This window comes from Nycticebus coucang, chromosome 2 (genome assembly GCF_027406575.1).
Source record: "Nycticebus coucang isolate mNycCou1 chromosome 2, mNycCou1.pri, whole genome shotgun sequence".
Classification (NCBI taxonomy): domain Eukaryota; kingdom Metazoa; phylum Chordata; class Mammalia; order Primates; family Lorisidae; genus Nycticebus; species Nycticebus coucang.
This window is the reverse complement of record NC_069781.1, coordinates 109,769,223-109,783,635: the sequence shown is the minus strand read 5'-3', so window position 1 is coordinate 109,783,635 and position 14,413 is coordinate 109,769,223. Positions and strand designations below refer to the sequence as shown.

General features: G+C 37.8%; 1 protein-coding gene across 1 annotated transcript; it reads right to left on the bottom strand.

Annotated features, from left to right (window-relative positions):
- Nucleotides 1-7,565: 7,565 nt before the first annotated feature.
- LOC128576493 (zinc finger protein 624-like) lies at nucleotides 7,566-10,815 on the bottom strand. The gene is given in 6 exon segments (XM_053578691.1): nucleotides 7,566-8,003; nucleotides 8,006-8,719; nucleotides 8,722-9,338; nucleotides 9,340-10,021; nucleotides 10,024-10,530; nucleotides 10,665-10,815. Coding segments are annotated over 5 exon segments (2,478 nt in total). The 5' UTR covers nucleotides 10,457-10,530; nucleotides 10,665-10,815; the 3' UTR covers nucleotides 7,566-7,971.
- Between the last annotated feature and the right edge of the window lie 3,598 nt (nucleotides 10,816-14,413).

The following is a 14,413-nucleotide window of genomic DNA, read 5'->3' as shown; positions in this document are numbered from 1 at the left end:
GAAAAGAAAATTATAGACCAATATCACTAATGAATATTGATGCAAAAATACTCAGTAAGATCCTAACAAACAGAATCCAACAACACATCAAAAAAATTATACACCAAGACCAAGTGGGATTTATTTCAGGGTCTCACGGGATTTATTTCTGGTTCAATATACGTAAATCTATTAATGTAATTCAACACATAAACTAAAAAATAAAGACCATATGATTCTCTAAATTGATGCAGAAAAAGCTTTTGATAACATCCAGCATCCCTTCATGATCAGAACACTTAATTGGTATAGAAGGGACATTTCTTAAACTAATAGAGGCCATCTACAGCAAACCCACAGCCAATATCGTATTGAATGGAGTTAAATTCAAATCATTTCCACTTAGATCAGGAACCAGACAAGGTTGCCCATTGTCTCCATTGCTCTTTAACATTGCAATGGAAGGTTTAGCCATTGCAATTAGGGAAGAAAAGGCAATCAAGGGTATCCACATAGGGTCAGAAGAGATCAAACTTTCACTCTTCACAGATGATATGATCGTATACCTAGAAAACACTAGGGATTCTACTACAAAACTTTTAGAAGTGATCAAGGAATACAGCAATGTCTCAGGCTACAAAATCAACACCCATAAATCTGTAGCTTTTATATATACCAACAATAACCAAGCTGAAAAAAGTCAAGGACTCTATTCCTTTCACAGTAGTGCCAAAGAAGATGAAATATTTGGGAGTATACCTAACAAAGGATGTGAAAGATCTCTACAAAGAGAACTATGAAACTTTAAGAAAAGAAATAGGTGAAGATGTTAACACATGAAAAAACATACCATACTCATGGCTGGGAAGAATCAACATTGTTAAAATGTCTATACTACCCAAAGCAATATATAATTTTAATGCAATTCCTATTAAAGCTCCATTGTCATATTTTCAAGATCTTGAAAAAATAATACTTCATTTTATATGGAATCAGAAAAAACCTCAAATAGCCAAAACATTACTCAGCAATAAAAACAAAGCAGGAAGAATCATGCTACCAGACCTCAGACTGTACTATAAATCAATAGTGATCAAAAACCACAGTACTGGCACAAAAACAGAGAAGTACATGTCTAGAACAGAATAGAGAACCAAGAGATGAATCCAGCTACTTACCGTTATTGGATCTTTGACAAGCCAATTAAAAACATTCAGTGGGGAAAAGATTCCCTATTTAACAAATGGTGCTTGGTGAACTGGCTGGCGATCTGTAAAAGACTGAAACTGGACTCACACCCTTTACCATTAACTAAGATAGACTCTCACTGGATAAAAGATTAAAACTTAAGACATGAAACTATAAAAATACTTGAAGAAAGTGCAGGGGAAACTCTTGAAGGATTGGCGTGGGTGAATATTTTATGAAGAGGACTCCCCAGGCAATTGAAGCAGTATCAAAAATACATTACTGGGACCTGATAAAACTAAAAACCTTCTGCACAGCCAAGAACATAGTAAGTAAAGCAAGCAGACAGTCCTCAGAATGGGAGAAAATATTTGCAGGTTATACCTCTGAGAAAGGTCTAATAACCAGAATCCACAGAGAACTCAAACGTATTAGCAAGAAAAGAACAAGTGATCCCATCTCAGGGTGGGCAAGGGACTTGAAAAGAAACTTTTCTAAAGAAGACAGACACACGATCTATAAACACATGAAAAAAAGCTCATCATCCTTAATCATCAGAGAAATGCAAATCAAAACTACTTTGAGATATCACCTAACCCCAGTAAGAGTAGTCCACATAACAAAATCCCAAAACCAGAGATGTTGGCGTGGATGTGGAGAAAAGGGCACACTTCTACACTGCTGGTGGGAATGCACACTAATATGTTCCTTCTGGAAGGACATTTGGAGAATACTTAGAGATGTAAAAATAGACCTGCCATTTGATCCTATAATTCCTTTACTAGATTTATACCCAGAAGACCAAAAATCACAACATAACAAAGACATCTGTACCAGAATGTTTATTGCAGCCCAATTCATAATTGCTAAGTCATGGAAGAAGCCCAAGTGCCCATCGACCCACGAATGGACTAGCAAATTGTGGTACATGTATATCATGGAATATTATGCAGCCTTAAAGAAAGATGGAGATTTTACCTCTTTCATGTTTACATGGATGGAGCTGGAACATATTCTTCTTAGCAAAGTATCTCAAGAATGGGAAAAAAAAGTATCCGATGTACTCAGCTCTACTGTGAAACTAATTTATAGCTTTCACATAAAGGCTATAACCCAACTATAGCACAAGAATATGGGGAAAGGGCCAAGGAAGGGGAAGGGAGGGGGGAGGTTAGGGTGGAGGGAGGATAATGGGTGGGGCCACACCTACCGTGCATTTTACAATGGTTACAGGCAAAACTTACTAAATGCAGAATACAAATGTCTACATACAGTAACTAAGAAAATGCCATGAAGGCTACGTTGAACAGTTTGATGAGAATATTTCAGACTGTATATGAAACCAGCACATTGTATCCCTTGATTACACTAATGTACACAGCTATGATTTAACAATAAAAAGAAAAAACACTTGACAACAAAGATATTTGCACCAAATTGTTTATAGCAGCTCAGTTCATAATTGCCAAGTCATGGAAGAAGCCCATGTGCCCATCGACCCATGAATAGATTAATAAATTGTGGTATATGTATACTATGAAATATTATGTGGCCTTAAAGAAAGATAAAGACTTTACTTGTTTTATATTTACATGGATGGAGCTGGAACATATTATTCTTAGTAAAGTATCTCAAGAATGGAAGATAAATTATCCAATACTCGGTAGTATTATGAAACCAATTTATAATCACCCACACTTTTTTTTTTTTCAGTTTCTGGCCAGGGCTGGGTTTGAACCAGCCATCTCTGGCATATGGGGTTGGCACCCTACTCCTTTCAGCCACAGGCACCGCCCCAGCCACACTTTCATATGAAAGATAAAGCACAACTATAGTCCAGGATGAAAGAGGGAAGAGGATGGGGATGGGAGGAGAGCGGGGATGTTGGATGGAGGGAGGGTAAATGGTGGAACCACACCTATGGTGCATATTGGAAGGGTACATGTCAAATCTATTACGTGTAGAGTATAAATGTCTTAACAAAATAATTAAGTAAGTGAGGTGAGCACTATGTTAACCAGTTTGATGTAAGAATTCCAAATAGTATATAAATAAGCACATTATACCCCATAAGTTCATTGATGTATACATGATTTATGTATCTATGACTTAATTAAAAAATAAAATAAAAAGAATTATTTCTGAAAATTAAACTAAGAATCAATAACTAGGAGTAAATGTACTAAACATTTATTTTTTTATTTGTTTACTTTTCTGCTAATGAAAATGACTTAACTTTTCTAAAAACTATAAGTTTTTAAGCTGTAATAAGAAAACTGCCTTGCAGCCAAACAATAATTTCAATCAACTGAAGTCCACTTACCGAATGTCCGCTCCCCAGAATGCTTTCCTTGAATACAATCAAAAATGGCAGAGCTAAACACACATTGTTTACTTCCTCAGTAGGAAGAGAACACAGGCTTTTTAGAAACTGGCTAAAAAGGTCTAAAAATGAAGAAATTTATGTATCTTTTCTCCTAATGCAGTATCTAAAATTTGTATTCATTATAGTTTTGTTTGAAATGTGGACATTGATTGAAGATGGTATGCCAGAGAAACACACACTACCCTCACACTCTAAAGCGGAAATACAAATTCTCAAAATTCAATAAATAAGATGTATAATAATGCATCTGTGGATGTTATATTGGGTTAAAAACATTACTGTTATCAATTGCCAAATAAACAAGAGTAGAGGCAGGTTATTCACGTAGTGGTATTATGGGAGTGATTCTCAACACCCAGGAGACACTTTTGATTGTCATGACCTGGGGGTGTTGCTAGCAACTTGTGGGTAGAGGTCAGAGATGCTGGCAAATATCCTACAGTGCACAGGACAGCCCACCACAACAAGTGAATGTCTGGTCCAAAATGTCCTATGTGCTGAGACTAAGAAACTCTATATCATGCCAATACGTAAATTGCTCCCTGTTCTACCCACTATGTCTCAGATCAATAGGAAGAATAGGCAGTTTCATTGCCTGCCAGGAAACAGGTCTGCATACTGCTCATGGCTGGGAAATGTTGATTTTCAACTGTGGTATTTTTACAGGAATGACATCAGTTCATTCAAAAGGAGATAGAATGATGGAATGCCAGTAACAGAGAGACCAAGTTCTTTCAGAACTCTGCACTGGCTTTTAAACCATATCAAAAGGCCATGGCAACTTGGAACTGGACCAAGATATCATGTTGTTTGGATTTGCCACCAGACCCAGGAAGAGAATTAGGTCTAACTCAGTTCTCAGAAATGAATTCCTTGTAAGTAAACTTTTTATTTATTTCAATTTATTTCTTAAGATGTTTCACCTGGTATACAGCAGAATAAGATTAATTAAAATTAGGGGAAAAAATAGATCGAGTTCAGAAATTGCTTGATAGGGAAGGAAAAGGTAAATTTGAAGTCAAAGAGGTAAAATCTGCTATATAAATTTATGCAACTAGGGGTAATCTCTATGGAATCAAAACAGCTAACTTGGGCTCCTTTGTCTCACTGGTCCTCAGTGTATGCAGGACAATCTCCCTACAAGTTCATGAAGTTGTCTCTGAAGCATTATGGCATCCATTGATCATGTATTTATTTCTTCAGTTGTTTCATATTTTATGCTATAAAATCATCAACATTTGAGATCCTTGATTTGTGCCTTATACATCTGCTGCTGTGTAACACATTACCTCAAAGTTCATCAGCTTAAAATACACATACTTGTTATCTCATTTTCTTTCAATTAGGAATCTGGACATCACTTATTTGGGTCCTCTGCTTCAGAATCTCTCACAAGACTGCAATCATGTCAACTGAGGCTGCAGTCTCATCAGAAGACTCAACTGAAAAATGATCTACACCCAAGATCACTCACATGGCTGTTGGCAAATTTCAAAGCTTCTTGAAACTATTTTCCTGGAGCTTTCGGTGTCTTCATGGCTGTTCACCAGAGGACACCCTTAGTTCCTTGGCAAACGGTCTCTTCACCAGGATAAATATGCAGAAAAAGGCAGAGAGAGAATCCCAGTAAGATATTGGATAAGACTGAGAAAATTACACAATTTCAAAGATTGGCAGAGAAAAAAAAAAAAAGATTGGCACAGAGCCAATAGGGCACTATGGAGCAGCCTCCTCTGAAACCAGTGCTCTGTATAACCAAAGGGATCTCACACACTAAATAGGAAAGATATTGACATTGATGAGAAATACATACAAAGACATTTTTCTAAAGTCAGATTATCTTGAACATGGAATATTACTGACCAGAGGCAATTAAAGGAATTGGGCAAAGCTTGGAGGCCAGTCTCAGATAACAGGAGAGGAGGGTGTTGGAAGAGTCTGAACAATTCACCATGAAAACAAAAGTTTAGCATGTCTGGGGACAAGTAAAAAAATGGAAGGGATTCTGTGAGGGGTATATGAGATAAAATAAAGGAATCTAGTATCAAAAACAGAGATAAGATATAATTTTTATGGGGTTTGTTTTTATTAATAATTAAATAAAAATAAAAAGTCATTGATAATGAGAATTCCCAAGCCACAATGCCTGGTTTCAAAGTCTAGCTCTTCCTTCTTGATCCTGGTAAGTCATTTCACCATTTGTGCCTCCATTTACTACTGTAAAAGAGATGACAGTAGTGCCCACCTTGAGGGCATAAGCACATGGCAGGGGCTGTACACATCACCTGTCACTCTTATAATGATGGCCAGCATCACTGGTACTTGTTATCATTCTGTACACAGTCACACTACACGAAGATGTGGGGTGGGGGGATAAAGACACGAAGTGACTATTTAGGGCAATTCATGCACCTGAGTCTACATACGTGTTGGCCACTGAGGTAGAGGGTAGAGATGCTGGTCTAGGCTGGAGTTGATGTGGACCAGCTCTTGGGAAGTCCCAGGAAAGGTGGAAGGAGAACCCAGAATGTAGGCCAGGCTATGGGAGACCTAGTGGGCTTGGGAACCAGCCTGGATGCCTGGATATGAGGACTGAGGGAGAGGCAGGACTTAGGGGTTGTCCAAAACAGCCAATAGTGCCTTTTTATAAGAGATGAGATCTTGCTCAGTTACCCATGCTGGAGTATAGTGGTGCAATCCTAGCTCACTGAAGCCTCAAACTCCTGGATTCAAGCAATCTCCACATCTCGGCCTCCTGATCCTCCTGAGTATCTGGGACTACGGGAATGTGCCACCACATCCAGCCAACTGCAATATTTTCCAAAAAGATTTACAAATCTCTTCAATACCTATTTACTCCTTCTATGTGTAGAGACCACTCAACAAATGCTGATGATTCAAAGTAAAATTAAATGCATTATAGCCACCTTGCAGACTCATTTCTGTAATAGGTAGCACTTTTTATTTTTTTTTATTTTCTTTTTCACCTACCATTAAAATTTTAATGACCATTCCTTTATTCATTTCTCTCAAAAGTTCATACAAATACATAATATGACATATACAGTTTTACACTATACAGGCTGCACTTACATTCTTCTGTTTTTATAGTCACTCCCTCCTTATCTCCACTTTTCCTTTTCTCACTCCCCTCAAGATAATCAGTATTAAGAGTCTGGTGTATATTCTTCCTTACCTACTCCCATGCATATCTAACACATGCACACATAAATATATTATTAATGTATGATCATTATTTTAACAAAAATGAAATGTTATATACACATTTTATAAAGCAATTATCAAAACATGTGGAAATACATGGAAGCCAGTTAGTATAGATATAGATAGGACTCATTTTCAGAATGACTCACGCTGTTCCATAACACAGATATATTACAATTTATCCAACCATTCCTGTAGTAGAAGACATTTTGTTTCCAGTTGGAAATACTTTGTTTCCAGTTGGTCCTCTCCCCAGGTATACAAACAATACTGCTACAAACATGCTTATTTATTTATATTCTTATGCATTGATTATGCTTTTATTTCTGTGGGACATATTCACCAAAGTGAGACTACTGGGCCTAAGGGCATATACTATAGTTAATATTTTAATTATATATTGCTGGATTGCTGGTGGAAATATAAGTTATACAACCTTAATGTAAATTATTTTATAAACCTCATTAGCAAAAGATCTCTTAATTGTTGCCAACTCCATGAAGGAGAAGTTTCTTCTCATTGGTCATTTTATTTTGCATTTCCCTGAGCACTATTTAAATTCAAAATCTTTTCATAGGTTAATGGTCATCTATAGTTGTTCTTCTATGAAGAACCATCCAGTCCAGATGGACTTAAGACTTGAATGTAAAAACTAAAGTCAGAAACAAACTGAGGATATCCAGGGATTAAGGATACCTCTTTTAATCTAAATGAGTAAATTGAGAACCTAAAAATGAAAAGATATAAATATTTTACTGTAAGAATAAAAATGTGACTATTTAAAAGTATAATGACAAATACTAGATTAAGAAAAGTATTTGCTACACAAATAACAAAGGACTAATATCTAAAATATATAAAAAGTACCTCAAGATTTATAAGAAAAGGCAGATAAACCAATAGAAAAATAGGCATATATATATAAATTAATTAAAGATAATTTGTTGAATGAGTAAAGTATGAAATCTGAATGAAGGCTTTCATTTGTATGTTATTTTTCTCTAGTGTGAATTTTCTTATAACGTCTAAGGTCTAATATGACTAAATGCTTTTCCGCATTCATTATGTTTCTAGAGTATCTATTTAGTGTATATTGGGGGCAAATTTTTAATGAAGATTTCCGACATTCATAAAATACAGTTTATCAAAGTAATCTTGTGGAGTTGACATTTGAATGAATGATTTATGGTTCTCTATATTAATTGAGTTTCTCTCTGATGTATTTTTGATGTACAGTAAGGCTTGAACTAGTCCTGAAGGCTTTCCTAAATTCATTACATTTATAGGGTTTTTCTCCAGTATGCATCCTAAGGTGTACAGTAATGTCTGAGTTAGTTCTGAAGGCCTTTCCACATTCTTCACATTTATAGGGCCTCTCCCCAGTATGAATTCTCTGATGTAGAGTTAGCTGCGATAGAGTAATACAACCTTTTCCACATTCCTTACAGGTATAGGGCTTTTCTCCAGTATGTGTTCTCCAATGCACTGTAAGGTATGAACCCCTCCTGAAGGCTTTTCCACAGACGTCACACTTATAGGGCTTCTCTCCACTGTGGATTTTCTGATGTTCTGTGACATGTACCATCTGGCTAAATGCTTTTCCACAGTCATTACATTTAAATGGGTTTTCTCCAGTATATGTTCTCTGATGGGTATTAAAGTCTGAGTTACTTGTGAAAACCTTCCCACATTCATTACAGTTATAGGGTTTCTCTCCCATGTGCCTTCGTTGATGCACAGTGAGCTGTGATGTATTAGTGAAGGCTTTCTCACATTCATTACCTTTATAGGGTTTTTCTCCAGTATGTGTCCTTTGATGTACAATAAGGTACGACTTAGTCCTGAAGGACTTTCCACAATCATAACATTTATAGGGTTTCACTCCAGTATGAATTTTCTGATGTTCCTTGAGATTTACCATTTTGGTGAATGCCCTCTCCAGTCACTACATTTATAAGGTTTCTCTCCAGTGTGAATCATCTGATGCACAGTTAAGTGTGATTTTATTCTGAATGATTCCCCACATTCATTACATAGATAAGGTTTCTCTTCAGTATGAATACGCTGATGTATAATTAGAGAGGAAGAATACATGAAGGCCTTTCCACATTCATTACATTTATAAGGTTTCTCTCCTGTGTGCATTCTGTGGTGTATAGTAAGGCATGAATAATTAATGAAGGCTTTTCCACATTCATTACATTTATAGGGTTTTTCTCCTGTATGAATTCTCTGATGTTCTGTGAAATTTGCTATGCGGTTGAAGGCTTTTCCGCATTCATTACATTCATAGGGTTTTTCCCCAGTGTGAGTTCTTACATGTACAATAAGGCTTGAATTACTTCGGTAGGCTTTCCCACATTCATTACATCTAAAGGGCTTCTCTCCAGTATGAATTCTCTGATGAACATTAAATATTGTGGTATTCTTGAAAGATTTCCCACACTCATTGCACTTACATGGTTTCTCTTCAGTATGGGTCTTTTGGTGCACACTGAGATATGACTTTTTCCTGAAGGCTTTTCCACAATCATTACATTTGAAGGGCTTCTCACCATTGAGTTTCCTGATGTCTTGCCAGTTTTGATTTGTCACTAAAAGCTTTCCCGCATTCACTACATTGATAGGGTTTCTCTCCAGTTTGAATTCTCTGGTGCTGATTCAGACGGGCACACTGGCTGAAGGATTTTCCACAGACATTGCATTGATAAGGTTTCTCTTTTGTATGGATTCTCTGATGTACCATCAGTGATGAAGAAGCAATGAAGGCCTTTCCACACTCATTACATTTATAAGGTTTTTCTCCAGTGTGGATTTTTTTATGCTGACTGAGATACGAAGGCTGGCTGAATGTTTCCCCACATTCAGCACATGCATAAGGTTTCTCTTTAGTGTGAGTTCTTTGATGTTGAATGAGTAATGACCTATAACGAAAGGCCTTCTCACATGTACTACATTCATAGGGTTTTTCTCTATCATTGGATTTTTTCCCCAAAGTAAGTTCTGAAGTCTGCTTTATGGCTTTGCTGCTTTCTGTGTCCTTGTAAACTATCTTCCCCAAATGGGTACCTGTAATAAAATCTAAATTCTCTGTGAAATTTTCCTCATGCATTTGGCATTTTCTGGGGGATTCTTCTGTGGTAAGTGCTGGTTCTGTAACAAGAACAGATCCAAATCTATAATCTCTTTGACCAGTGGGAGTTTTCTTGTGAGTAATTGTTCTTTGACCCAAATTACTGTCCTATTTTTCTGTCTTAATATCCTGTCATTCCATTTCCATAATCCTCCCATTCTGGAATCCCACAGACCACTCTCGGTGAGTTTCTCTACTACCGCCTCCTGTGATAAATCTTCAGAAATGTCATCTGTTAGTGTAGCATTCTTGGTTCCAGGTTTGGTCTCTAAGTCTGGATAGGGGGTTCTTGTGATTTCTCTCACCATGGCCCATGGTCCTTTCCCATTCTCCAAATGGGATATCATGTCTGGTTTGGAAACTGCAAGCCCCAGGGAGGCCAGATTCCTGTAATTTTCCAGCATCACATCCTTGTGCAGGTCCCTCTGTGTAGGGTCCATCAACATCCACTCCTCCAATGTGAAGTCTACAGTCACATCTTTAAATGTCACTGATTGCACGAAGCTGTCTTTTAAAATCACAGAAATTTTGCAGTTTGAAATCATACCAGTGTTTAAAGTATACCTTTGTTTCTTCTATGGGAAGGTGAAGATCTTCATCTGGCTGGGTAACTTCATGACTTCAGGAAATATTTCAGCAACTCCTCATAACATTGTTTTCTTCTAAACCTCAAGGAGACTGTAAGCTCCCTCCAGTCATGGCTGTATCTTAAACACGTTCTTTCTCTCAAAGTCATCTATGAAGTTTGATCACTTCAGAGAGGTCCAACTGAAAAAACCACAGCAGCCATAATCTCTGCCTCTGTGTCCCCCTCTCTGGAAAGAGTGGAATCTTGTAGAGACAGATCTGGTGGCCGAACTGAGGACAACTGAGAGCACTAGCAGAGCAGAGCGGGAACTCTTCCAACAATCAGGTAGCACTTTTTAAATTTCAGATTAGTATGAGGGAACAAACAATTAAGTTACAACGTTTGCATTGGTAGGTAAGGTCCCTGTTATAGTTGTGTCCCACACCCATGAAGTTTGCTGTAGGTAGCATGAAGGTAGCATTTTAAACATCAATTCAAACCCTCCAAAAATTAAAATGAAGCTCATCATTTTACTTCAACCTATTGAGATGTCTAAAACGAGAATATGGTCTTAATGCCCCAAAATCATCTTAAACTTCACCATCTCCCTCATTTGAAATGCTTCTCACAGGTGGATTTTCCCAAAGATTTTGTCCTTTCTACTCCAAACTCCTCAAACACCCCAATCCAGCTTTTACACAGGCTCCTGTTTCTCTCCTCATTCTCCTAGACTCTAAGTTTTCTGCTTTTGTTCCAGGTTGGGTTTTTTTGTTGTTGTTGTTTTGCTTTAGATTATTTCTCTCTCTCTCTCTCTCTCTGTCTCTCTCTCTCTCTGGTTTCAATTTTCCTGTTCCAACATTTTCTGGATTCTACAGGAAAAAATAAAACAGTAATGTGGGAGACCATGCACCAAGCTTCTGGAAGCAGTCATTGGCTTTTGAGGGAGGGGCTGGGAGCAGTACAATCTCCTAGTTGGCATGGAGATGTTTGGCTGCCCAGAGACAAGCCCTCAGGCAGCTGCATGTGTTAATGAGTTAAGATCAGTGGCTTGTCAGCAATCAGGTGTTATACATTGAACATTCGTGATGCAGCAGGGTGGAAGTCAAGCCTGGAGGGGGAAGAGCACGATGTAGCTCTTGTGTGTGGGCCCCCACACCTATTGTATAATGCTTCAATAAAAGGCCATGGCAGGGGTTGCTTGAGGTGCTCCTTGGAATATGGGAAGCCCCAATCTTGCAGGCATTTTCACCTTCAATCTGTGGCCCCAGCTGCTTTTATTTGTGCAGCCACACAGTGCCCACAGTGGGCACCAACATCATGGCGATGAAGGTGGGATAGTGGACATGCACCAATATAATGGCACCCCAGATGGGACTGTGGACAGGCACTGACAGCTGGACTGGGTCACAGACCGAAAGGTGGAACTACATTTGATCAGTAAGTGAAAACTTGGCAAACAACAAGAGGGAGTTTACAGGGAAGGAAAGGGTAATTCCCCATTTGTAGACAACAGAGGGGTATGGCACTCAGAGTAAGTGGACCTCTGGCAAATAGCAGTATGTACATGGAGTTATTTTGTTGATCGTGGTGATGTGTCTGTGTTTGTCAAATTGTGAGAGATCATTTTGTATATCAAAGGAATTCCTATAAAGTAATGAGATGTTAGGGCAAAAAGTTAAAAAAAAAAAAAAAAAACAAAGATAAACCCCACTGGGAGTAAGCAGGACCTTTTGGCAAACAATAAAGAAGTGTTTAATTTCATTAAGGGAACTTAACAGTAACTTAAGAGAAAGAGGTTGGGGTAAGAACAACTTCCCAGAAGAATCAGAACTTAGATTAATTAGTCAGAAGCCTCAGTTAAAACTACTAAATGCCATAATGGTAGAAAGGTAGGCCATGTGAGAAAGGAGGGTTGGAGGAGGAATTGCAATCACAATGGCCATTTTTTCATTTAATAATTAAAAGAAACAAAGAAAATGCAAACCCTCAAGTATATGCCCTAGGAGTAGAAAAGGGTTCCATTGGGCTAATGAATGCCACTTTCAGTTTAATAGGAATGGAACACCTTTGCACCTTTAAAACTATCAGTCGGGCCAAACCTGATAATGTGTTAACCTGGTAATGTGCTACCTTGGGGTTGAGGTTTTGCTATTATCATTATAGAACAGCACAAAAAGCAGTGCCTACCCACTGGATCGAACCTCTACATGAGCAAGAAACCTCACCAGTCTTGAGGATTTTCTAAGTAACATCTAATTACATGTCTATAAATATTGATTCACTGAGTAGTTGATGGATAGCAAAATACATCTGTAACTAACTTTGCTTGTTTAGGTAACCCTTTCACTCTTTCTCTCCCTCCTGCTAGGCCAGTTTTATACAGGAGCTTCAAATGTAAGGTAAAGAGAGGTGAGAATTATATAGATAAAGAGGGGAAAGTAATACATAAGAAAAAGGCAGTCAATAACAGGCCTTCCTCATTTAGTTTCTTCCCTTCTCTCCTGTGCTTTCTCTTTCCAAATCCTAATCACCTCTTCTGTGGATTGGTTTGGGAAAAAAGCAGACAAAAGCCTTTAGACTCAGGGGTGAGAGAAGCCTTTGGCAGACCAACGCCCCCTGTCCCTTTAAGGCAGTCAAAGGTTCTATATGGAAGGGAAGGATTGTAAAGGACAAAAAAGCCAACAGTTTCTATAACATCTTCATTTCAAACTATTCTTTGGTAAAATAGTATAATTCTTTCAACTTTATGCCAAAGGAGGATCCTGCCCTCAGTGTACTGGACCTTTCGCACCCCAGAGACAAATATGGGGAAATTAAACCAGACCAACAAATGACAGTGGAGAAAAAATAAACTAAATTATTTATTTATTTATATGCTTATCCTCCACCTATGGTTAGCCCACTTCTTGCAGGCTTGTACTTAATCCATGTCCTGCCTCATGGCCTGGACACAGACTGAAGGAGAAAAAGACACTTGGGGGATAGTGAACCCTTTGCAGACAGCAAGAGGGAGTAACAAAAGGGAAGAAAGATTGCACAAGCAAAACATTGAACCATTTAGAGAAACTCCATTTGAAATAATGTCTGGATTCAACTAGCAAAGGGAAAAACTCTGTAAGAAAAGCAGAACCTTTGTTCGTCAGGTAACACAATTTATAGTAGAAGAAATGGAAATTATAAATTCTCTCAGCCAAAGATTTTATCAGTTTGAAATACCTTTATACGATATAACAACCTCTAGCTACTAGAGGGACAACTAGAAAACATTGAGACCAACTCTAGATTGGTGTATTTGGTAAAGTGGAGAAAATAAATTATTTTTTTTTTATTCCAGGTCCAAACTCTGACTCCACTATTTATTTATTTATTTTGTATTAAATCATAGCTGTGTACATTAAGGCGATCATGGGGTACCAGACACTGGTTTTATAGACCGTTTGACACATTTTCATCACACTGGTTAACATAGCCTTCCTGGCATTTTCATACTTACTGTGTTAAGATATTTACATTCTACATTTACTAAGTTTCACATATACCCTTGTAAGATGCACCACAGGTGTAATGCCACCAATCACCCTCCCTCCGCCCACGTCCCCCCTCGCTGCTCTCCCTTTCCCCCTTCCCCCTATTCTTGTGTTATAACTGGGTTATAGCTTTCATGTGAAAGCCATAAATTAGTTTCATAGTAGGGCTGAGTACATTGGATGCTTTTTCTTCCATTTATGAGATACTTTACTAAGAAGAATATGTTCTAGCTCCATCCATGTAAACATGAAAGAGGTAAAGTCTCCATCTTTCTTTAAGGCTGCATAATATTCCATGCTGTACATATACCACAAATTATTAATCCATTCGTGGATTGATGGGCACTTGGTATCTTAGCAATTATGAATTGGGCTGCAATAAACATTCTGGTACAAATATCTTTGTT